At 33.6% G+C, this 25,031-nt stretch overlaps 12 protein-coding genes across 12 annotated transcripts; 6 read left to right on the top strand and 6 right to left on the bottom strand.

Annotated features, from left to right (window-relative positions):
- Positions 1-44: 44 nt before the first annotated feature.
- Positions 45-1,868, top strand: NAEGRDRAFT_70210 (uncharacterized protein; the record flags this gene model as incomplete). The annotated part of the gene is made up of 1 exon (XM_002674563.1): positions 45-1,868. The coding sequence occupies one exon, from the start codon at positions 45-47 to the stop codon at positions 1,866-1,868; it is 1,824 nt and encodes a 607-aa protein (XP_002674609.1).
- Positions 1,869-2,195: 327 nt separating this feature from the next.
- Positions 2,196-6,157, top strand: NAEGRDRAFT_70209 (uncharacterized protein; the record flags this gene model as incomplete). The annotated part of the gene is made up of 4 exons (XM_002674562.1): positions 2,196-2,490; positions 2,612-4,070; positions 4,352-4,823; positions 5,027-6,157. The coding sequence occupies 4 exons, from the start codon at positions 2,196-2,198 to the stop codon at positions 6,155-6,157; spliced, it is 3,357 nt and encodes a 1,118-aa protein (XP_002674608.1).
- Positions 6,158-6,300: 143 nt separating this feature from the next.
- Positions 6,301-6,850, bottom strand: NAEGRDRAFT_80565 (uncharacterized protein; the record flags this gene model as incomplete). Its single annotated transcript, XM_002674467.1, has 1 exon — positions 6,301-6,850. The coding sequence occupies one exon, from the start codon at positions 6,848-6,850 to the stop codon at positions 6,323-6,325; it is 528 nt and encodes a 175-aa protein (XP_002674513.1). The 3' UTR covers positions 6,301-6,322.
- A 473-nt stretch (positions 6,851-7,323) lies between these two features.
- Positions 7,324-10,544, bottom strand: NAEGRDRAFT_80564 (phosphoinositide-specific phospholipase C; the record flags this gene model as incomplete). The annotated part of the gene is made up of 3 exons (XM_002674466.1): positions 7,324-9,437; positions 9,511-9,889; positions 10,007-10,544. The coding sequence occupies 3 exons, from the start codon at positions 10,542-10,544 to the stop codon at positions 7,337-7,339; spliced, it is 3,018 nt and encodes a 1,005-aa protein (XP_002674512.1). The 3' UTR covers positions 7,324-7,336.
- A 432-nt stretch (positions 10,545-10,976) lies between these two features.
- NAEGRDRAFT_70206 (uncharacterized protein) lies at positions 10,977-12,702 on the bottom strand (the record flags this gene model as incomplete). The annotated part of the gene is made up of 2 exons (XM_002674465.1): positions 10,977-12,218; positions 12,376-12,702. The coding sequence occupies 2 exons, from the start codon at positions 12,700-12,702 to the stop codon at positions 10,977-10,979; spliced, it is 1,569 nt and encodes a 522-aa protein (XP_002674511.1).
- Positions 12,703-13,212: 510 nt separating this feature from the next.
- On the bottom strand, positions 13,213-14,130 carry NAEGRDRAFT_70205 (uncharacterized protein; the record flags this gene model as incomplete). Its single annotated transcript, XM_002674464.1, has 1 exon — positions 13,213-14,130. The coding sequence occupies one exon, from the start codon at positions 14,128-14,130 to the stop codon at positions 13,213-13,215; it is 918 nt and encodes a 305-aa protein (XP_002674510.1).
- A 981-nt stretch (positions 14,131-15,111) lies between these two features.
- On the top strand, positions 15,112-15,888 carry NAEGRDRAFT_50816 (uncharacterized protein; the record flags this gene model as incomplete). Its single annotated transcript, XM_002674561.1, has 1 exon — positions 15,112-15,888. The coding sequence occupies one exon, from the start codon at positions 15,112-15,114 to the stop codon at positions 15,886-15,888; it is 777 nt and encodes a 258-aa protein (XP_002674607.1).
- Positions 15,889-16,015: 127 nt separating this feature from the next.
- Positions 16,016-16,705, bottom strand: NAEGRDRAFT_70203 (uncharacterized protein; the record flags this gene model as incomplete). The annotated part of the gene is made up of 1 exon (XM_002674463.1): positions 16,016-16,705. One exon carries the CDS (start codon positions 16,703-16,705, stop codon positions 16,016-16,018), a length of 690 nt encoding a protein of 229 aa, XP_002674509.1.
- Positions 16,706-17,267: 562 nt separating this feature from the next.
- NAEGRDRAFT_70202 (uncharacterized protein) lies at positions 17,268-17,966 on the top strand (the record flags this gene model as incomplete). The annotated part of the gene is made up of 1 exon (XM_002674560.1): positions 17,268-17,966. One exon carries the CDS (start codon positions 17,268-17,270, stop codon positions 17,964-17,966), a length of 699 nt encoding a protein of 232 aa, XP_002674606.1.
- Positions 17,967-17,980: 14 nt separating this feature from the next.
- On the bottom strand, positions 17,981-20,683 carry NAEGRDRAFT_80563 (uncharacterized protein; the record flags this gene model as incomplete). The annotated part of the gene is made up of 1 exon (XM_002674462.1): positions 17,981-20,683. One exon carries the CDS (start codon positions 20,681-20,683, stop codon positions 18,005-18,007), a length of 2,679 nt encoding a protein of 892 aa, XP_002674508.1. The 3' UTR covers positions 17,981-18,004.
- Positions 20,684-21,283: 600 nt separating this feature from the next.
- On the top strand, positions 21,284-22,420 carry NAEGRDRAFT_50813 (uncharacterized protein; the record flags this gene model as incomplete). The annotated part of the gene is made up of 1 exon (XM_002674559.1): positions 21,284-22,420. The coding sequence occupies one exon, from the start codon at positions 21,284-21,286 to the stop codon at positions 22,418-22,420; it is 1,137 nt and encodes a 378-aa protein (XP_002674605.1).
- Positions 22,421-22,639: 219 nt separating this feature from the next.
- NAEGRDRAFT_70199 (uncharacterized protein) lies at positions 22,640-23,275 on the top strand (the record flags this gene model as incomplete). The annotated part of the gene is made up of 1 exon (XM_002674558.1): positions 22,640-23,275. The coding sequence occupies one exon, from the start codon at positions 22,640-22,642 to the stop codon at positions 23,273-23,275; it is 636 nt and encodes a 211-aa protein (XP_002674604.1).
- Between the last annotated feature and the right edge of the window lie 1,756 nt (positions 23,276-25,031).

Raw genomic sequence — 25,031 nt, 5'->3', positions numbered from 1 at the left:
AATCTAGATTGCTCCTCGTCATCATCACAACGATTTTCTTCAACATGTTGCAAACTTTTGCCATGAAGGAAAATTTAATTTCTGAACAAGATTGCACGCACAAACAATTTGTATTTATTCCACTTCCGGATAGTTCTCATATTAGAGGTTTGGCAGATGTTGCCAAAGCTACAAGTTTGTTGATGAATGCCAAATGTCAAGGTTTTACTGTTTCACAAATTAAATTGTTGACATTCCCAATATGGAATGGTGTGGTTGAAGAAATTGCAAATAATAGTAAGAGTGAATTCTTTGATCATGAACAATATTTCACTCCAATTTATATTAATGTAAAAGATTCCGAGTTGAAAGATAAATTGAAGAAAATGGATTCGTATAGAAAATCTGAAACTAGTAAGATGGAAAGATATGTAATTGGAATTGATGTATTGTCAGTTGCCTATTCGATTATTATTCAATCAATTGATGGAATGCTTGCTCAAGATTCTGAATTGAGATTAATCAAAGAAAAGAGACCACACGACATTTTGTTTGTGATTGACATGACAGCTCATTCTGCAATTGATTATGCACAAAGAGAAGGATTGAACTTTGTAATTGTCAATATCTTGCCATCTGTCATTTTCAATCAAAATATTCCTCAATTTATTGCAAGATTTCCATTCACCACAACAAGTTTCACAAAGCTCACTTCAATTTATCAGGAAGAAGGAATTTCCAAGTATTTATTGACACGTCTCTATGAGGAAATTTACATCCAAGGAAGATTACTCTTACAAGGAATTAAATCTGTTGGAGAATTGAACTCAATCAGAAGAGCTCACAACATGAGTGAAAAGTATGAAATTTTATTCACTAGCTCTGAAAAGATTTTCATTCATTTTACAAGTCCTGGAGTTTTAGATTACAGCTATCCAATCTCTCATAATAACAGATTTGTTGGATATAAATCGACAGCAAAGAAGAATCACAAACTCATTGGAAAACCAAATTTATTTAGTGATAAATTAGGAGAGGAAAACTTTGTACTCTATGAGAAGAATAAGGATGATAATTTATCTGATCAGGAGATGACTAGATGGTTAGATGAAAAATTGGAAAGAAATATCTCTATTGTCTATATTGCATTTGGAACTAAATTGGAATTCTCAAACGAACACATGACAACCATTTTGAATTTTACAATTAGAACAGATGAGAATATTCATGTAATTTGTGTTCATGAAGGATATTCTGATTTGAAATTACCAGAATCCATGGCCAAGAAAGTTCTCTTCCAAACCTGGGTCAATCAGGGATTAATTCTTTCCCATCCATCAATTGTTGCTTTTGTAACACATGCCGGATGTCATTCACTCGTCGAAGCAATTGACAACCAAGTTCCGGTCTTGACATTCCCAATATTTGGAGATCAATTCGCCAATTCTATTAGATGTGAAGATTTTGGACTTGGATTTGTAATTTCTGAAGATATTTTCGAACGAAATGAAAAATCATTTTCCAAGAGTTTGAAAAGTGTCATTTCCTCAAAAATGGAAATTAAGAAGAGGATGAGGGAGATTAAGAGGAATAATTTGAATGCAGCCAAGTTGAGTATTTCAACCATTCAAAGTTTGGGAGATTCACTTTCGAATATAAGCGAATTGCTTTCGAATAATGTTTTAACAGCTGGAGAAATTGTTATTGAGGTAGCTTTTGATAATTTCGATCAACACACTCGAGATATTTCCACACTACTTCCATGGTACATTCAACTCAATATTCCTCTCCCATTTATCCTTTCTCTTGTAATTCCAATACTTTCCATCACTTTCCAATATTGTTGTTTCCTCACAACAAGAAGACGAAACTCTAACAAACAATTATAGACATAATAACAATAAATCCACAAAAACTCCTCCTCATGGACTCCATTTCTTTTTCCTTAATTGACCTCATCAACAACTTTACAATCCAATTAATGCGCACTTTTCAAAAAGCAAAAAGTCCATCAATTACTGCGACCCCTTTATCATCAAGTTTAATAATTTACAAGGTTCACCTTCAATATTCAATATAAAAATCAACAATACTGATCGTTTGCTATATGACATTCAAATAGAAAAAAATATAAACAATTGAATACTTCTTCATTGTTAAAATATTTAATATATTTAATATTTATTTAATATTATTGAAAGATAGCATCATCTAATATGATTGAATATATTTTGTATGGAATTTTGATTATTTTGGGAGGTTTTCTAGCTACTCTCCTCTTTTCTCTTATTCAATGGTTTTATCAAGTATTTATCAAGAATAGATTGGAGATTAATATCTTCCAGAATCCACAATACAAAACTGTTGAAAGTGATGTTGCTGCCTCATCATCATCATCAGGTGTAGAAAAGAAGAAGATTGCAAAGAATGTATTCTCGGAGAAGGCTTTGAAAGAATTGGGTGAATTGGATGTTATTATTATTGGTTCTGGAATTGGTGGATTATCAACAGGTTTGTATTAATCAATGATTATTAATTATTAACATTGTCATCACATTGTGTTATTTTGATAATTATATAATTATTGAATAATGATTAATATATTTAATATATTTAATTAAATAATTAATAGGATCAATTTTAGCAAAGGCTGGAAAGAAAGTACTCGTTTTGGAACAACACAAAGCAGCAGGAGGTTCAATTCACACATTCGGAAGAGGTGGATCAGAAGTTAAATTCCCATATGAAGCTGGTTTACATTACATTGGTGGAGTTGGAGAAGGACAAGATCTGAAAGTATTGCTGGATATATTGTGTGATAAGAATATTGCCATGACTGAATTGGATAGTAATGAATATGATAAGGTTGTGATTTTGGATACAAAGAATGGAGATGACAATATTTTGAAAACATTTTCAGTTCCGAAAGGAAGAAAGGCCTATGAGAAGGCATTGAAAGATGCATTCCCAACTGAAAAGGAGGCCATTGAAAAGTATTTGAAGATTTATGATCAAAGTGCTGAGGATATTTTGGCATCGAGAGCTTCATCAACCTTAATGAGAAGTATGCCATTGTGGATTGTCAATTTGTTTAAACGTTTCATTTCTCCAAAATTCATGAATTTATTGGATACTAATTTACAATCAGTGTTGGATAGTGTTACATCAAACAAACTCTTGCAAACTTGTTTGTGTTATTTCTATTTGGATTATGGTGTGAAACCAAAGGATTGTCCACTCTTTGTTCACTCGCAAATCAAGTCACACTATATGGAAGGTAGCTATTTCCCAACTAAGGGAGCTTTGGATATTGTGGAGAGTATGATTAAGGTTATCAGAAAGAGTGGAGGTGATGTTTTGACAAAGGCGAAGGTCAATTCTATTATCATCAAGAAAGGAAAGGCTGTTGGTGTTAAATTGGAAAATGATCTCACTATCAATGCTCCAATTATTATTTCCAATGCTGGTAATTACAATACATTCAACAAGATGATCACACCTAGTGATTTGGAAAAGTATGGCATGAAGGATTACCTCAAAGATTACAAGCCATCTGCTCAATTGAGTTGTGTCTTTTTAGGTTACAAAAAGTCCCTCAAGGAATTGGGTTTAAAGTATCAAAACACTTGGATTGTAACTAGTGACGATGTCAATGCTCAACACGATAGATTCCACAACTCTGATGGCGTCATTTCTCCAAAGGATGGAGTTGATATTAATTTATTATACTGTTCCATTAAGGAACATCCAAAGAGTGGTGGTACTTATATTACCTTCTGTTTCTCCACCAATTATGAATGGTTCAAAGAATGGGAACATCAAAGAGTTAAGAAACGTGGCTCAGGATACAATGATTTGAAAAAGATGCACACTGACAGAGCCATGCAATTATTCTACTCTGCATTCCCTCATTTGAAGAATGTTCCATGTGATGTTTTGGATGGTTCCACACCACTCACAGTCAAACATTATTTGGGAGCTCAATTCGGTGAAGCTTATGGACAAAATCCAGACAAATCCAAGCTCGAAAATATTCAAATCTCTAGACCTAACACTCCAATTGAAGGTTTCTACATGGTAGGTCAAGACTTGTTGACGAATGGAGTTGCCTCTGCTATGATCACCTCACTCATGACTTCCTCTCTTATTTTACATAGAAATATGTTTGGAGATTGGTTTGATACTGTCAAAATTCAAAATCAAAAGCTCAAGACTGAATAAAAAATCATTCTTTTGGTACATCATTCATTCAAACATCAGAGTTTCATTCACTTCTTCATAATTTCCTTCTTGTTGGCAAGAATCGGAAATTTTTGCAATTCCGAAATTTTCATCATCACAAAGTTTTTTAATTTTAAAAAAAAATTGCAAGAATGCAAAACACAAAATTACTTGTTGCCTTGCTTGTGTCTTGTCTGCTGATTAGTATTGTTCTCGGATCATCGGATGATGACTTGAGCTTGAATCAAAAACAATATTCTGCTCCAAGACCTTCCTCTAAAGTTCTCTTCTTTGATAATTTTAATCAAAATCCATTCGTTTCTGGTAAATGGGTTAAAAGCCAGGACTCTAAATATGCTACACAACAAGTTGAATGGACTGAAGCTACTGGAAATGTTTTGGCCTTCTCTGGTGATCATGGTATCTTGATGAAGAACGCCGGTCAACATTTTGGTGTTGCTTCCAAGATTTCTCCATCCATTGATAATGAAAACAAGGATTTGATTATTCAATATGAAGTTAAATTTGATTCTAAATTATCATGTGGAGGTGCTTATTTGAAATTATTGTTGGAAAAGGAAGGAGAAGAACTTGATATGGCTACTTTGAATAATGATTCCGAGGTTTGTTTTTATTTTCATCTCATCTCAAATTTAATCATCACAATAATTATTAACAATATTAACAATATTCATCATGATCGTAACACTTTATGGATTAACAACAATAACATCATCTTATCAACATCCTCCTATTACTATTAATTATAATTATTTATCATCACATAATTATTGTTATAATCTATTATTATTGTAATATTAAATAGTATGTCATTATGTTCGGTCCAGATATGTGTGGTACAACCAATAAGGTTCACTTTATCTTCCGTCACTTTAATCCAAAGAATCAAACATGGGAAGAAAAACACTTGACTAATGCTCCAACTATTAAGAATGATGAATTGTCTCACTTGTACACTCTCATTATTAGAAAGGACAATACTTTTGAAATCAAGATTGATCAACAAACTGCTAGAAATGGAAGCTTGTTTGAAGAATTCTCTCCATCTGTTATTCCACCAAAGGAAATTGATGATCCAACTGATAAGAAGCCACTCGATTGGGTTGATGAAGAATTAATGGATGATCCAGAAGCTAGTAAGCCAGAAGATTGGGATGAAACATTGCCAGAATTTATTCCAGATCCAGAAGATAAGATGCCAGAAGATTGGTTAGAAAATGAACCAGACATGATTCCAGATCCAGAAGCTAAAATGCCAGAAGAATGGGATGAAGACGAAGATGGTACTTGGGAAGCTCCAATTGTTAAGAATAAGAAGTGTGAAACTCAAGGTTGTGGAAAATGGCAACCAAGATTGATTAAAAATCCAGCTTACAAGGGTAAATGGGTTGCTCCAAAGATTAAGAATCCAGCTTATAAGGGTGTTTGGGCTCCAAAGCAAATTCCAAATCCAAACTATTTTGAAGATAAGCAACCATCAAATCTCTCTGGAAAGATTGGTGCTGTTTTTATTGAAATCTGGACCATGCAACAAAATACCTTCTTTGATAACTTTATCATTGCTCACGATGAGGAAGTTGCTGCTGATTATGCTGAAAAGACTTGGGCTAAGAAGCACGCTATTGAAACTGAAAAGTTGAAGAAGATTCAAGAGGAAAATAAGCCAGATTCTGATTTTTTCAAACAAATTTTGGTTCAAATTCACCAACTCTTCAATGACTATCCAATTCCAGTCATTGCTGGTACAATTGTTCTCGTTATTGTCTCAACTGTTCCAATTTGGTTGTTGATGAGAGGTGGCGACGATGAAACTTCCAAGAAGGTCAAGAAGACTGAAAAGAAGGAATCCACTGAAGAAGAAATTAAGCTTGATGAATCTTCTGAAAATAAGGAAGAAGAAGTTGAACAAGAAGTTGAAGAAGAAAAGGAAGAGTAAAATTTTGAATTTAAATTTCATAATTATTAACACTATCTTTGTATTGATTCCATATTTTAGTTCCAAAAAAGTTGTTATTTGCAAATCAGATGTAGTTCACAACATGGAATAGTCAGATCGTTTAATAAAATAATAAACAGTTTCGAATAAATTTAAAGTTTACTTTTAAAAAATATTTGCCTTCTTGAGGAATAAAACTCCAAAACCAGCACTCAACAATCCTACAATCAACGACATTCCAACCTTTAAATAAATAAGCAACACAAGTGCAATGACAAAGTTTACAACAGCCATTGTAATTGCCAAATCTCTTTGAATTTCAGCATTTTGTGATTTGTAAAACAAAATAAAGAGCAAAGTGATTGGGAAAGTGAACACACCACAAATTCTGATCCATTCATTGACAAAACTATGTGTTGTAAATGTCAAGAAAAATTGAATGACTTGTGGTAAGACAATTGACAAGATGGAAAAGATCATCATCCAAGTGATCAATAATAAATTCAAATGATCAAGTATTAATTGATAAATTGATTGGGCATTAACTTTCTTTTCTGTTTGTAATTCTTTAAATTTGTTGATTGGTGGCAGATATTCGTTTTTGATAGTTTCGAATAATTTGAAGAGTTGATCCTTGTCCAAAACGGAAAGTAAATCACTGAGTTTAAATCCAGCTGGTTGATCTGTAGACATTTTTTTTAATTTGATCCGAAAAGGATCTTTTTCAATAGACGCTTGACGAATCTTGAACAGATTAGAAATGACCAAAATAGTCTTTGCACTTTACAAAAATTGTAAATTCTCAATCAGTATAATAATTATGTTGGTGAATAATGCTGTCAGTTCTCACAGTTGTGTTAATTCCAGTTAAGACTCAGTCAACAGTTAATGTGTGGTTGATATGGGGGTTGTGAACAAGTTGTGGTGGGATGATACTTGTTTGGGTTGGCAATGTGAAAGATGGCAAAAAAGTTGAGGAAAAAAGAGCTGAAGAAGAAAAAAGAAAAGAAGAAAGAAGACAAGATAGAGAAGATATTAAGGCTCTTTTTTATTGTGCTCTCCAAAACCAATGATCAGATACAAAGTATAATACTTTGTTCAAGTTATTGTAATGTCTTTTGATGTTAACAGGGAATCAAGAAGACGAATAACAAATGGTTCTTCTATTATGGAAAAAAGTTATTTATTCAAACTTTCCAAATCACAATCAGATAATCTCTTTGCAATGGTAAAGGAGGAAGGAACTGGTGAGTTGGCATCCTCTTCTAAAGGTTCACTAATCTCCAAGGTAATTGGTGTCATGTCTCCTGATTGACTACTTCCTTGGGAAGTTCTTTCGTTTCTTTCTTGATTATTCATTAATTGAGCAAATAGATTGATTGGACTATTTGTGTTTGAACTTTGTAAAGTTTGAGACATGGATGGAAGTCTCAAAGCATCATTTCCTAAATATTCCATAGATGAGGATGGTACAACCATCATTGGATGATGTTTTTCATCCATTCTCAATTCACATAATAATGTACAACCTTCAATTGGTTTGGCGTGAAGATCCAACATTTGGATGGCTCTGAATCCTTGACGTAAATGTTTGACTGGTAAATAATTTTCACAAATGCATTTCACTTCTGATTTTCTATTGTCATAGATGGAAACTTTCAGGAAGGCCACTTCTGGACAGAGAACAGTAAAGTGGAAGACCTTGTTGAATGCTGGCATGAGTCCATTTCCTATTACTGTTTCACTCTTTTCTTCGTATAAATCTTTAGAGATACCTAGTATTTGAATCTTGACAAATGGATTTGAAACTTCTTTTGGTAAATTGGATGATGTCGATGAAATATATGTCGAAGGTTTTGGTAAATTTTGTGCACAAATGGCAGCAAGTGTGAAATAGGTAGGTTTGTGAGTTTCCTCAGATGGATATGGAACATGTGCAAGTCTTAAAAAGTCTGGTTTCAAAATGTATCCACATTTGCCATTCTCTAAAAATTTCACTTCATTAAATCTCATATGTTCGTCACGAGTTTGGAAATTGAGAGCTGCCATTTGACATCCTGTAACCCAAGCCAAATTAGGACAATAATTGCTCGAGTCAACTCTCATGGCTTTTGGATAAATTCTAGATGATTGATTCTTGTTATATTCCACTAATCCAGCAAAATCCTTCCTCACAACTTTGCTAAATTTATCCTCTGCAAAACTGTGCATGTGCCAACATTGGAAGCTCAATTTTCCTTTGAATGAAATACCACACCAAGCAATGATATCTGAAAGTCCTTGTGCAACTTTTCGTTTCACATCCTTAGGTGGAATTTTCTTTTTCAAATCCTTGACATTCTTATCGGAAATGATTGAAGGCATTCGAGGAGATTTAGGTGGTCCAGAAGTAGTAATCATTTCATCAAATGTAACACTCAGACTATCATCTTCCTGTTCATCATCTGAATCCTCACCACCGACCTCTTCTGGTTCGTTTGTATTCGAATGTTTCTTTCCTTTCAGAATAATCTTGTATTTCAAATCGTTTGGGCTAGGTAATTTATCCAATTCAGTTTGTTGAGGTCCAAAGAATGATTTCAACAAGGTACCTCCGAATATGTCACTCATAATTTTGGCCATCATTTCCTGCTGTGGTTCACTACAGTGAACCTCTAATGAGAGAATGAGTGGATACTCTGAAGCAACAAATGCATACTGATTAATCATGATAATGACATCTCTGAATAAAATCTTGGAAGTGAGTGTTCTTCCATGATAGATAATTGGCTCCACTGGACCATCCCAACAATCCAATTCAACACATCTGCATCCAGTCAGCAAGACATCTCTGTACTGTTCGACAGAGCTCTCACCCTTCCATTGAAGACCTGTCAAATAGGTATTATGAGAAGAAGAAATCCAATATTGAGTCAATGGTTGATTCATATCATTGGAATGCAAAACTTTGAAACTTTCATCAATGATATTGTTATCATGTGCTGAAAGTAGAAAACGAGTAAAATCATGACACGAGAGTCCAATATTATTGTCCAATGTTTTGGCATTATATCTGTTGAATATGGTATCGACCCATTCTGGTGCAACTAGAATAGTTCCATTTAATTGATCTTGTAAAAACTCTATAAAATCCTCCTTGAATATTAATTGTTGATTGTTGGCATAATTCCTATAAATATATTCCTCGATTTCTTCATTTCTAATCAGTGAATAGTACAATTCTCTAAATTCATCATATTCTAAATAACCAGTTCCATCAGTATCTGCTTGTTTGTAAATTCTATTACAAAAAAATTAATTACAAAATTATTAAAACAATAGTAAAAATCAATTAATACTATTAAAACACATACTGTCTCAAAGTTTTAACAGGAAATTCCAAATTAATCCTGTTCAATAACTTGGCCAATTCCTTAATATCCAAATTACCATCACCATCAACCTCTGTTCCAATCCAACATTTCAAAATTTGTAAACTTGTTGGATCTTTCAATGATTTCATATCGGCTCGACACATTAAATAGTTAATCAATGCTAAAAAGACATAGAAATCGGTTTGTGTTCCAATTACCAAATCAATCCTCTCATGAATGAAGGCAACACTCTTACTTCTCAATTTACCAGAGGAAAAGATGATGGTCATGGTAAAATCAGAGTTATCATGATCGGAAGATGAATAAGCTGATGAAAAGAGTGCTGGATGTTCAATTCGTAAAATATCCGCAATGAAAACTGTTCAATTAAATATTTTGTAAATTATAAATAAATAAATAATAATATTATTTAAATTTTCATTATAATAACAAATAAATAATAATAAATAAATTTGTTGATTTTAAAAAAACATACTGGAATGTTTCAATTTCTTCCTTTTCGAATCTTTAATCTCTATCACATTCTCATTATCATTTAAAATCCAATAATATTCTTTAAATTTCTTCTTTTTTAGAAAATTTGCAAATTTTGATGATAAATCCAAAGAAGTGGTCGTTGAATTTTGACCTTGTTGAATTGAATTAATAGAATGACTCGACATTATATTAGAATTTGAAGTCATTGGAGGTGGAATTTGTCTTGTTGGTGAAATGTTCTCTCCTGAATTTTTCAGTTGAGTAATATCATAATTTCCCAATCGAAGACACTTGATTTTCTTTCCAACTTTTAATTCGGAAAGTGTTTTATGAACAAGATTTGTATCTGTCAGAACATTTTGTAAAGAAAATAAATTGAAAACATCAATGGTTTGATGATCAATCGAGCTATTCCACAAATGTATTTTAGGTGAGAGAGAAAGATAGTGTTTTGATGATGCAGTTGGAACAAAAGCAAGGTTGTTCCGAGAATGTTGGGAATGTAGTGAATTTGATCGTTTGAAAGAGAAGGACATGTCGTTTCACTTGTCAATCTAATTTTTTTCAACTTGTCAAGAGCTTTTCAATAATTGTTGAAGAATTTTCCTCTTCGATATTCATTCAATGCGACACACTGTGATGTTTTGTGATGAGAAAGATTTGCCATCCAAAGTGAGAGTTTTGGTATGATTCCGAAAATACTGTTATCTTCACATGATGAGCAATTTTAATATTAATTAATATTTAAATTATAATTCATCAACAAGTGTTTTTAATAATACTCCTAATAGTGAATCTTTTTATTCTTCGTTCATCCACACAATAATACATCATCAATATTGAAAAGAGTTGCTTAATATTTTACGCGCCTTTAACCATGAGAATTATTTACGATTTTTTTTAAAATTTTACAAAATATTGATGACATACACTAAGGCTTTATTGTTCTCCTAAATCTTTAGGATTGATTATTTGCCGCCTCTTCTTTTGGTAGTAGTTTGTCTTGAACTGTTGCTGCTTCTGGTTTGTCTAGATGATGATGAAGATCTAGTACTGCTTCTGCCAGAAGTGGAGGATGATCTACCAGAATTTGATGATCTTGTTGATGAGGTTCTTGAGGTTCTACTTCCAGAGTTACCAGTTGATTTTCTGGTGGATGATGAACTTCTTGAAGATGATGAACTGTGACCAGATGATTTTCTTGAGGATGAAGATCCATGTCCAGAAGAAGCTCCATGTTTGGATGAGGAAGCTCCGTGTCCAGATGAAGATCCATGTCCACTTGAACCATGACCGCTTGAACCATGACCACTTGATCCGTGTCCACCACCATGATGACCAAGAAGACCGTGTTTAACATGGGAAGAACCAGAATAAATTTCATATCCTGCATGAGCATGATGGACAGCAGTCTTAAACTTGGAGTGAGCATGAGCAGCATGTCCAACATTCTTGGCAGCCTTAGCAGCCTTTGAAGCTTTGACAGCAGCATTAACTTTTCTGAAAGTGGAGAATTGATTCAATGATTGAGTGGCAGCCTTCTTTGCCTTAAGACCAGTAGCAGCAATCTTTCTAACAATTCCACCCTTATTAGCAACAACCTTGGCAGCTTTAGTAATGCTTGACTTGATAGCACTGAAAGTCTTTGGCAATTTAGTGGCAGCACTCATACCCAAGAATTTGACACCAGCATGAATAGAAAGAGCTCCACCAACAACGTTGGCAACTCTTTTAATTCCTTGGAAAGTCTTTGACTTGACAACTGGAGCAATCTTGGCAGCAAGTTTAGTTTCGTATGGAGCAACCTTTTGAGCAAAACCATCGATTGATTTACCAGTATTTCTAGCAATGCTAGCAGCAGATTGTAAACCCCACTTATCCAACTTATCAGCAGCCTTTCCTTTAACCCATTGACCAATCTTACTAACAGATGTAGAATAGGTACCAATACCATCAATGGCATTCATTCCAAGACTGAGACCTTCAATAGCAGCACCAATAAACATGGTTTGGGCTCCACTACTACTACTACTACTGTCAGCTGCAGCATTTTGTTGATTTTGTTTATCTTGAACGACCATAGCCATGGAGGATTGCAAGATCATGAAGGAAGGTTTTTCAGCTTCCTTTGCCATTTCACTGGCAACAGACAAGAGTTGATCTCTCAATAATTTTTGTTCACTGTCCTTTCCAGGAATTAACTTGGCAATCTATTTGTTCACATGAAAATTAGAATCGCGTCATGATGACCAATTATTGTTGTTGTTGTTGTTGTTTGGTGGTGGTTGGATAACATGTACATTTATACATTGCGGTTAAATTTCCATAGTTATTATTATAATTGGTGTGAAATAGAAAATAACTTACTTGGGTGAGCTCATTACCAAGAGTCAACAAGGATTCGGCGAGTTTCTTTTCTTCTTCCTTGGAGATGGCCTTTGAAACTTGTGCTACAATGTCCTTTGTAGTATCGTCCAACTTTGGTTTAGTTTCTTCAGTTTCTTTAGTTTCTTTGGTTTTAGTTTCTTTTGTTTCCTTTGACTTTTTACCTTCTCCACCCATATCAATAATGATAGTTAAAGCTCCATCTTTATGATGAGAATGTCTGAGCGATACAGTCTTTGCTTCACAAAGAGATACTGTGCAAACAAAGATGGCAAGCAACAACAAACTGCCAATTGTCAATTTGAGCATTTTTTCACGATAGTAGCGCAATAGTTTGTGAGACTAACGCTTTGTTGACTTGCTTGTTCAAAATAATACTCAAGCATCTTCATAAAGTGACAGCTGAAGGGAATAGATCACTTTCACAGAAACATTCCAGCATAGATTTAATGTATTGTACGATTGACCAGCCTTTCCATATTGAGTGATTGCAAGTTTACAAAAACAATACGTACTACAGTTAAATATTAAATAATTTGTAGTTATCAGTAAATTTTTGGTGTCTATTTCACTTGATGAAACTCTGAATTTCACATCATCTCAACATTATCTGGATAGTACTTTGGTTTTCTCAATACATTCGATGATTTGGATAGGAATGTGGAGATTGGTACATTTGAATTCAAAGAGCTGTTTGTTTCATTGAGAAATTTTGTGTAAAAGGTTGGAACGAAAGAAGTATCCACTGTATTTTCACTCCTAAATGACTGCACCTCAGGTGAGAGTGGAAAGGTCACTAATATAACATTGTTTAAGGGATTAGTAAAATTGTCTTGTTGACAGTCTTTCAACATCTACTATGGATCCATCTTGAGAATTGACTCGCAAGCTGGTATCTGCACTGTCAATCCATCCTCCACCAGCATTAAAGTAGGATGGAATGATGCTTCCTTCACATAATGATAATCGAAATTCAGAACATGGGTCTTCCAATAATTCCTCATCAATAAAAGTTGTATTTGGATTTGTCATTTCTCCAATTTCTATCAGCCCCACAAAGTTTTCCATATTCAATCCAACACAAACATTATCAAGACACTCGACAGAGAATAGTTTTTTAGCAAGCTTGAAGCAATTATTTCTATAACTCTCCACTTTAAAAAAGCAGGTCAGAAATGTCAATAATGGAATGGTTTTTACAACATGCTTAGTAAGCTCAAAATCATAGAGCTGAACCATTAATTTGTCGATTAGTAAATTTGGTGTATATCCAGAGAGTGTCAATGCATCATAAATAATTACAATCAAAAAGTGATCCAACACTTCAAGAACACTCGTTTTTGAAATTTCCTCATTAAATTTAAAAGAGACCTTTTGTTCATCATTCACAACCATAGCAGATGAACAATAATCATAAGGATATACTTTGGAAAATAGTGATTCGTAATTCTTCACACATTCCAAGCTATTTGGATTAAACACTTCATCATGATCATTAATTTGCTTTTTTGGAATTTTAGCCAAAATTCTTAATAATTTGTATAACCAACAAGAATGAACCCTATTATCTTCATCTTCATCATCGTAATGAAAATATTGATCAATTTCATAATAATTTACAAACATGCTCTTCCAAAATGGTTGATCGGAATGCACACTATGTTTCCATAGAGAATTTACTCTTCTACACTTGATCATCTCGTGAATGGGAAGAAATGATGTTGATAATGCGTGCATTTTTTTTTTCAAATTAATTTGAAATATAAAATTGCAAACTTGTTATCTTTTTAAGAATTTGAAAATTCTAATTATTAAGTAAATAACAGGTTAATAATATTTTTCATGTATTGAACTTTTGAATTTTTTGTAAAGTTTACAAAAAAAAAAATGCCAGAAAATCCATTCAACAAACTTTGCTTTGATGTATTTCAGAGTATCTTGTCGTTTTTGCCACCAATTCCTTATCTTTTCCAATTACAAAGAGTTTCATCGAGTTGGTTGGAATTGTGTAAGGAATGCATGCAAGAGGAGTGTTCGGAATTGCATTGGGATGATACTTTTGTATATTCGTATAATAATATGATGATTGATCGTATAGATGATGATAATGGAAAGGAGGTTGGTATATTTTGAATAATATTAAATCTTAAATTAATATTTTCGTGATGTGATGAAAATTGAAATGGAAAGACTTCCCAAAATGGAACCAAAATACTATTCATGTTGGTTGAGAGAACTTTCAAGCAGAAAAAAGCAGCTGATTGGTTTTTATTCTTTCGAACAGTGTTGAAGAATTTTAGAAAATTGGATAAATTGATATTGAAGAATATGGAGTTTAATGATCCATTATTCTTTTTATTGATTTCTGAATGGGGAGGAACTGTTCGAAAGCTTTCGTTTGTGAATTGTACCTTTAAAATATCTATTGATATGTTTCCTAGAAGGAGTGAACCATTTTCTGAATGTGGATTCGTGTTAGAAAGTTGTTTATTGAAAGATTTTGAAAGTTTACAATATTTAAGGAAGGGAATTGAAAAATGTGGAATTGAACAAGTTTCTCTAGCTCAGTTCAATATTAATTCGTCTGGAAATTATGAAAGAGAAACGAAAATCAGTTCTCTTTGTGTTTTAAAGTGTTTTTCTCAATTGAAGAAGGTAGTATCATTTCCAGATACTTCATCTGATTATGGAGTTTCGGATAAAGAAGAGAAACTCAGAATGGAGAAGGAAATGTATAGAGAGGTACTTCCAAATGTTGAATTAGAGTTTGATTCATATACTCGAGCTTGTATTTTATTGGACGAAACAAAGGACTTGGAATTGGTCATGAAATTTCACTTTGAAGAATTAATTTCCAAATATAATCTGAGAAGGAATCGTCTGGAACAGTATAGACTGAAATTCCTCACAAACAAAGAAAAGACACACGCATTTCATCAACAATTGAGGAATATCTATTTCTTTCTACATCATTATTCCTATTTGAGCTTGGATACCAAAACATTGGACATGCGAGGAAGAAACATCATTAATTATGCACTTACTCAATCAGAACCACCAACTGTAGAATTTATTATACACTATTTGGCTATGGGAAATACTAAAACAGTTACAGCTGAAATGAATGAACTCTTCTCGGTTGTTAATAAGGTTGATGGATTGAATGCTCTTGTTCCATTTATCAAGACATTTGGAAAGGTGGATTTACTAATCAAGTACAAGATTTCAATGAACCACAAAATGATGAACGGATCAACATTGGCACACTATCTCTGCAATTATGGTAAAAAATCTTTACTGGTTTCAATTGAGAATAGTTTGAAAGATTTACCACCCAAAGAAAGGATCTACTTTTTCGATTTGTCATTGAAGAATGAAAAGAATGAGACGCCTCTTGATGTTTGTTTGAGGGAAGAAAATGAGACAATTTATCACCATTTGATGAATTCCACAATTTTCAAACAACCATCATCATCTTTATGTGTTGTTTTATAATTACTGAATGGAAAGCGTGTTAGAAATTATCACTAAAATGCTCTTCACTTTTAATTGGAATATGTGGTTCCGTAACTAACCAATTGATTCCAAAGGTTGAAAAGTTGCTGGTTTCTTTTCAGTTAATTCAAAAGGAATAAATGTATTCAATCATATCCTTATTGTGATTGAAAATGGATGAAATAAACTCTCGATCCTTCTTCACTTCTTCTGAAATATATTTGAAAGCGTATCCACTCTGCAATAAGGCAATTTTTACAACATCTCTATCAGCTTTCATTGCTTCAGATGCATATCTTAATAAATCTGGTGATTGGCCAACTGCAATCATTGTAATTTCCTTATCATTTCTAAATTTTTCCTTCACAATCGAATAATTGCCATAACATGATCTAATAGAATATAGAATAATCTCTCGATCCTCCAAAAACTCCTCCTTCTTTACAAACTCATCCAACAAGTAACCAAATTTCTTCATCATTTCCAATACAAATTCTCTTTCATTCCACAATTTCAAATAGCTCACAACCTCACGCCAAATACCAATCAACTGACTTTTACATTTGTTGTAATATTCAACCATTTCGTGAATAATAAATTTACGATCACGAATTACATCTAAATTCTCCGTTATCACCACTTGCTTAAAAGACAATGGATAATACTTTCTATTTTCAATAAAGGTAAAAATTGGTTGTGTAATTTTGGTGGATTTTTCTTTTGGTGGAATATCTCGAAGTTTGCTCATGACAAGTTCGGAAGAGATGGTGAGATCGAGAGGAAAGGTTACGCAACATTGATCACTGTTTAATTGCATTTTTTTAATATTCAAAAAATCGAAAATTCGAAACGTCTCTGAATTGCATTGTAAAACCTTTACCTTGTCAATATCATACTTTCCATACAGTGGGCAACTATCAGTGATCATATTTTCCACTTTCTTGATGTGGGCAACTATCAGTGAGGAATGAAAGTTGACTCATTTAAGGAGTTGCATAGAACTGAAATTGTTCATTAGAAGTTCAAAATGTTGTGAATTTTCAAATTTTTGATATAGTGCTTTATTGATTTTAAATTAAGAATAAAAAATGACGAAACAAAGTTTAGACGATATATTTTCTGATGATGTTTGTTATGAAATATTGTCTTTCTTTGATGATGCTCGATTTGTTATCAAGAGCTGTGCACTGATAAACAAACAGTGGATGAATGTTATCCGAAACCATTCTAAACTTTCAATATTTTTCAATGAGCAATTAAAAGATGAAGATGTGCTGCACCAACAAACAAATAGTCAACTACTGAAATGTTTAGAAAATGTTAAATTTGGATTATCAGTTGTGAAAAAGTTAGATAAATGGAATGTTTTTCTTTGCTCTATGAATAGGTTGACCAAACTTTCTATTGGATTTAACAGACTTCATGATGCAGGAGCCGAGATTATTGGCCAATTGACCACATTAACGGAACTTAATGTGGCAGAGAATTTTCTCTCACACGAAGGAGCTGAATCAATCTGTAAATTGACTCAGTTGACTGTTTTAAATATTAATTTCAATGGAATTGGAGATTTAGGAGCCGCGTACATTGGTGAATTGAGTAAATTGACCAATCTTTCTATTGCTAGCAATTTTATAACAGAAGAAGGAGCTAGATCAATAAGTAAATTAAAACAATTGACCATTCTTGATTTGAATGACAATCGGATAGCATGCAAAGGTGCTCAATATTTGGGTGAACTATCTCAATTAAAAAAACTAAACTTACTTGCCAATTATATTCAAGATAAAGGAGCTAAATCAGTGAGTCAACTTGAGAATTTAACAGAACTAAACCTTACCCGAAATAGCATTCAAAATGAAGGAATTAAATCGATTATTGAACTTCCACTATTGACAAAGCTTAATATAAGTCAAAATAGAATAAGTAATGAAGAAGCCCAGCTAATTAGTGGAATGAAACAATTGAAGGAACTTGTTGCTACTCACACTCAGATTGATAATGAAGGAGCCAAGAAACTTCATGAAATGGAATTGGATATTCTTGATTTGAGTTATACCTTATGTTATTCTTGCTGATAAATAAAAGGTTATTCCTAGCAAGATTCTAAATTTATTTAGGTCAATCTGATGGATTGAACTAGTCTGTTAAAAGCTCCTTCTGAAACTAGATGGCTGTTGAGTGTTGTTTTGTAACTAATGTTAAGTTGATAGTCAACATTTTTCATTTTCATTACTACAGTCTTTTGGTAGATGTAGTAAGAATTGCAGAAGGAAGATGGTGGAGGTACATCGTAGGTGTTTGTTGGTGGTTTGGCCTTCATTTTCACAGCAAAAGTAATGGTAGAAGCCTCCTCAAGGTTATCTTTGGAAATGTTAAGATTATCAGGGAGTGCTTTTCTTCTATTGATCCAGAATGGTGGCTCAAATGTATGATCAACATTCTCTGAAGATTCCAATTGTTCCAAATCCGAATAATGATTATACTCCTCATACATGACACTATCTGTGTGATCATTCAAATCGGTAGCTAGTGGACCATGTAGAATTTCCAATCCTTCAAAGTCAGCATCATCCATATACTTTTTCAAAATAAATCTTATTCTCTCCATAGTGGACATGTTGTTGACAAATGGTTGAAGCATGATTTGATCGGTACAATTCAATTTTCCATTACATTGATAAGGAGAGTACAAGTGAATGATTGAATCTTTGGAAACTCCTCTCCATGCACAAGGAACAGCACCACACCAAATCTTTCCTCTTTCCAGATCTTTGGAGTAGACTGACGGAAGGATGGTAAGTCTTTCCAACATTTTATCAAACACAGGTTGATTAAATGAGCCACAATTGGAAACATATTGAAGAATATAGCTGACACCAATCTTGGTCTGAATTCCAATAACATTTTGATGATAAATCTTGTTATAAAGTGAGTAATAACATGCAAATCTGTATCCTTGCCAATTTGACAGCATTTTAAAATTGTGAAGTGGCATTGCCAAACCAAAGTAGGATCTTTTTTCACTATTTTTAAGCATTTCTTCCAATACTTTTTTAGTATTGCTCTCGTATACATAATAAACATTAATGTTATCGGTAAAGATTTCCTCATTGGTAAGTTGTGTTGGTGAGACAAGAATGAGTTTGTCTTGCTTACCAATCATGTGCCATGTGTGTGGAAGAGGGAAGGTTACAAGTTTTAACAACTCACATTGATTCATGAGTCGGTCCATTGATTTGAACATGTCTTCTTGTCTCCTAGCTAGCATGGGATCATTATCAAATTCATCATCTCCCATATCCTGAATGTAGAATTGAGTAAGAATGTCATTCCACTTATCATATGAAGTTGAAGATTCATCGTCTCCGATTGATTTGTATATTTCATTATTCCATACAACTTTGACATCCAAATGTAAAATTGGTTGATTTTCTGGTAATACCTCTCCTCCATTAATCATGTCTGATTTTCTCAAAGGTTCACCAGGTTTTCTCATTCTTAGGAAAATCTTTTCATCATTGGTAACGTGAGGTAAATCTCCCAAATTTAATTCTGCGACAGCAATTACAGATTCCTGTTTCTTCTTGTAACGATTGTGAGATAAAACCTTGAAAGATAATACTGTAGTATCCTCAATGTGTGCATCACTGTCAGCATGTTGGTGTGCCTCGGAGGAAAACAGTTGATCAGGGAAGTTCTTTACTAGCTCTGATAATTTCTTTCCCCTAGCTGAAAAGTCCATAGTGAGCAATGGAAACTCAAAGACAGTATTATAGATTGGAAAGACTTCACTCTGCAAGGTTTTTGTCCTTTGTTCAAAGATTGGAATGGCATCTTCCGAATCATTCTTCAATGTCTTTAATCTTCCATAACCAACAACAACATGAGGATTGTAATTACTAAACTTTTCATTGGTTGAAACAAAACCACTGGTACTACTACTCGATGTTGTTGAACTGGTTGTTACAGCTGATGTTGTTGATGAAGTATTATTATTATTATTGGATGTTGTTGGAGTTTGCTTATTCTGAGGAGTGGCTGGTGTCGAAGCATTGGAAGATGTTGTGGATGATGAATTATTTGCCTTCTCTGCTGATGAAGGATAAACATTTAAATGTTCAATTCTCGAAACTCTCACCACCAATACTGGTCCTTTATGTTTACAAGTCCAAGAAGATAATAGAGAATTATTTCCCTCTGTTATTGGGAAAGTATTATCAGCATGTTGAATAAATTGATTGGTAATAGGAGATTTTACAGAATTTCTAGAACCCGAAGATTGGGATGTAGATCCTCTCCTATTTCCAATAATACTAAATCCAAAGGAATGTGATGTTGTGGTATGTTGTTGTGGTTGTGGTGTTGGTGTATGAATTATTGGAGTATTTTCACCATTATCTTGGAAAGAAGACAATGGAGAAGGCGATCCATTCGTTCCACTACTACTCGAATTATTATTTGTATTTGTAATTGTATTATTACTTCCTACAACATGTTGCAAAGAAGAAGAAGTTGGCGAAGTACTTTGTTTGGCGCCATTATTATTTGCTGTTGTTGTTGTTCTATTCACTGTAAAATTGGCCTGCAACAGCTGCTGCGTCGTCGTTGTTGTATTACTGTTGGTTGTGCTACTAGCAGAGAGATGTGCTGGTTTTGGCGGGGGAATTGGTGTTGAAGAGCCTAAAGTTTGTTGTTGTTGCTGTTGCTGCTGAGGAGGTAAGTGGTGGTGATGGTGTTGTTCTGAGGTGGAAGAACTTTCGCTTTGTGAGTGGAATTTAATGGGATTTGGCATGTTGAATTTTTTTTTATGAAAAGCCATTCTCTAACTGAAGGCTGACAGATTTGTTGTTTTTGAAAATTCTTCTTTATGTTTTTAAAGGAATGTTTCAGTTAATTGATGAGCTTGTTATTAGTTTGCAGGACTTGATGTTTTTATTTGATTGTCAATTTGTTTTTTTTCCTTACATTGAAATTGTTGGGTGGGAGAGCTGTCAAGTGAATTTGAAGAGAAATGTCACTAATCAAATGCTTCAGTGATAGTGAAGGAGAATCGGGGGCGTTCTGAAGTTCGTCCAAACTGTAATAAACTTTTCCTTCATACCATTGGAAATGTCAGTAATCATTCTCTGATATTTTCATATTTTTATCAATTTGGCCAATCAATATTCAAAAAATCTTAAAGGAATCTTAATTCTCATAGATTAAATTCAATTTTAATAAATTAAAATAATTTTATAAAAAATGCCTAAAATTGTCTTTGGTTCATCTTTGAATATGAATCGTTAATTATTATTGGTTCTCTGTTCAAAACTTCACATTCCAAATTCACCTCAACAACATTTCAATTCAGTTTAAACTATCAATTTTAAAATACAAATACAAACTTTAAAAAATGTCTACTCATGATCAACTAACTACTCATCATTATCAAGAATCGGAACAGTTATTAAATAATGAAAATACATCTAAAACTACTACTCTCATGGTCGGAGATGCACCATTACGGCAAACAACAAGTTTTAATTTTCTAAAATCAAAACTCTTGTTCCGAAAATTGTATCATCCTCTGCCGTATTCTACCTTGTTTGAGAAGAAGAGTTTGATTCGATCTGGATTTCTCCTTCCGTATGATGTAAAGATTTCTCATTTGAGTGGGTGTATTATTGTGAGTGATTCGGAGAATGAATCATTGCAGATATTGGATTTGGAGAGTTGTGAATTAAAGTGTACTATCAAGATTGGTCACGTCACGAGATATTTGGCCATTGAAATGGATAAGAGAAGGGAGAAGGAATATTTATATTTGAGTGTAGAGTCTGGATTTTTATACAAGTTTGATTTGGCTGAAATGATTGGTGATGCTCTTGAAGGTAAAGCATTGCGATATGTCTGGAAAATTGGAGAGACAAATGATGAGGAATATGAACTTGAATTGCCTAGTGGTATTGCTGTTTCGTATTCGAACAAGTATAAGAATGAAAAGTGTAAAATGGATGAGAATGCAATCATTCTCTTGTGTGATACAGGCAATAACAAAATCCTAACATTTGCATCGAGTGATGGCTCTCTAATTGAAACTTTCACAACATTTATCCCATCTCATTTAGTGCAAGAGGACAATGATTATGCAGATGAGTATTTACACAGTTCATTAAGACAACCTATTGGAATTTGCCTAGACCAAAACGAAGACATTATTATGATAGAGCATAACCCATCCTTTGCCCCTAATCTTCACTTTCTTTACAAAGTTGGTGATGTTCTCGTTAGTAAGAAGAGCTTACACACTCAGTGTCCTTCCTATGTCATGTTTGATCCAGTTAAGAGACATATCTTTGTTAGTGAAGGAACCTCAACCATTGCCATTATGGATTCTGAAGGAAAGAATGTTAAAACTGTACGAACTTTTAAGAATGATTCACAAGTTGAGGAAAATTTTGAACTGCCCGATGGAATGTGCATCAATGACAAGACTGGAGAATTATATCTTGTGGATTGTGAGAAGAATCAGGTTTTAATTTTCAATTGATTCACAAGCATGTGAAAATTAAATTACCAGAAAAAATACCTTAATTGTTCTTTCAAGGGCACCACTCGAAGAGTTATTGCTTGTGATCTCTTTCATACAATAACAACCAACCCACTTCCTCTTGAATAATTTATTTGGCTTGATATTTTGTGCTTAATAAGCGTTATTTAAAGAAAAACATCTTCAGCATCATCATAGAGTTATAACATCATCATCATCATGGGAAAAGCATCAAAAGCTGGTAAAATTATATTGGGAATCATTTCGGGAACCTCCTTTGTTCTCTCCTTATTATCTTCCTTATTGCAAATCTCCTCAGTTTCCTACTATGCTGTTAAGGTTCAATCAACCTCCGCCAATATTGAATATTACATCTTGATGGCAATTCCATTATTCTTCTCCCTTCTCACAGTCATCCTCTCTGCACTCTTCTTCTATGATCAAATTCTGATGAGAATTATTCGTGAACGTAACTTTAAGGCGTACAATGTGCTGTCCAAAGCTTGTTGCAGATCCTGTTGTCTGAAGATTTTCAATCTCACTCACAAATCCTTATGTTTGGCTTATGTGGTTTCAAGTGTGGCCACGGTTGGCACTTCTCTAATGAGTAGCATTCTCTCAGGTGCTGTTGTAAGAGGAGAAGCAAGTGTGAGTTTACAGAGTGAAACTGTTACATTGTGGTTTTCTTCAATGATTGTCTGTTGTGTTTTTGGAGCTCTCTCAGTTATTGATTCACTTTTAATCATGATGAGAAATTATGAAAAGAAGGAAGATGCTGTCATGCCTGCCAGTTCAATGTCAAGTCAAATGTTGGAAACTCAATCAAATACCACTCCATATGATTACAAGAATTAAATATCTTTACCTTTTTCAATATTTTGCCAATTTCCAAATGAGAGTGTTTAACGGTTTGGTTAATTGTTCGAATGGACTCTTCAATAATCAATTTTTTAATTTTCGACTTATTTAAATTATTCATTTTGTAACGATTTGGGAATTAACATGCAAAAACATTGAATCATCTATTAATCACATCAATCTAATACTTGTATCTAATATTGTATCAATTTACAGTGAATAGTTTCTTCTTACAATTAGAATACTTTTTCACATTCTTTCCAAAGAACCAATTGTACCAATGCCATGATATTTGTTATCTTTCCATAAACACCACTTGTACCTCAAACAAATCATTCATCTATTTTCCATTTCATGTGATTTCCACTACAAATTTTCCTTTCGAACTATGGGCCTCAAGCCGCTCAGTACCAGATCCAAAAATGGTTGCGTAATCCTTGATAGAAGTTGTGAGCGTCCTGTTACAATAAAAATAAAGACGACGATGGTCTTTCTTTATCGACTTTCTGCTGATTTCGTCTGCATTCCAGCACAAGATTTGCATGATGCTTTAAATCGCACTTCCCTGTTGTTGTTTGTGATTTTTGTCTGCGATTCAAGCAATCAAGCATAAAAAACAAATACCTGCAGATCTCATCAAAGGTGTACTAGTAGAGGAAAGATTCTAATAGTTTCCAATAACTGTTTATCATTGAATAGTACTAATATTTCATCACAGGATATTATTGTATTATAGTATATTACCATTTCTCCCGTGAACCGCTTGTTTTAGCACTGTGGTGAACAGATTTCGAATAGTTCACACGTTTCGTTTGTATTTGGTATCATCCCAATTATTAACCGTAACATTACAAAATGCCTTCCTTCAGAAATAGAGGAAACTCTGATGCAACAACTCAATCCAACAATCTTGGAACTGTAGATTATCAACAACAAAATTCGTCTAGTAGTTTAGTTTCGACTTCTCCTAATTATGTTAATGCTGCCCAACAACATTTATTCAAGAATAATCCAGAGCTTTCTAATGAATTACCAGTTGTAGGTCGTAAAAGTTCTTCTCTCAGTGTACAATCATCTGATGCTGAACTTTCGCCTACAACAAGTGTTTCGTCTAACGATTCTAGACGATTCAGCTTGAATCCTTTCAAGAAAACTCCAGCAACAGCAACATCTTCCTCCACAACAACCGAAACCAAGCCAAATAAGAAGGAAATAATCGAAACTGAACGAAAAATAGTCGACACTCGAGAACCTAAACTTGGCGTACTTTCGTATTTCACCATCTTTAGAATAATTGGTTGGAATTTCATACTAATCTTTTTTGGATTAATAGGAGCTGCTGGTAGAGGTGTTATTCCAATGGTTTTTCAATACGTTCTTGGAGATATGTTGAATGTATTCCAGGCAAAGAATGGAGTTTATCCTACTTCAGACGAAATCAAGACGAATGTTAATCGAGTTGCCATCAATTTTGCAATTGTTGCTGGTTGCTCAGGTATCGCCAGTTTGATGACTTATTTCTTCTTGGGATGGGCTGTACAACGTATTGGAATCTCACTAAGAAGAGCCTATTTTAATTCGCTCACAAAACAAGAAATTGGATTTTTTGACATTAAACAAACAGGTCAATTGACACTTCCACTGAGTGAAGACATTTACAAAATTCAGGATGCACTCTCCTACAAGCTGGCTAGCTTTGTACAAAACGTCACTCAATTCATTCTTGGCGTTGCTTTGGCTTTTGCCACAACTT

The sequence above is a fragment of the Naegleria gruberi genome (genome assembly GCF_000004985.1).
Source record: "Naegleria gruberi genomic scaffold NAEGRscaffold_39, whole genome shotgun sequence".
NCBI lineage: Eukaryota > Heterolobosea > Eutetramitea > Acrasida > Naegleriidae > Naegleria > Naegleria gruberi.
This window is presented reverse-complemented; position numbering and strand designations above follow the sequence as displayed.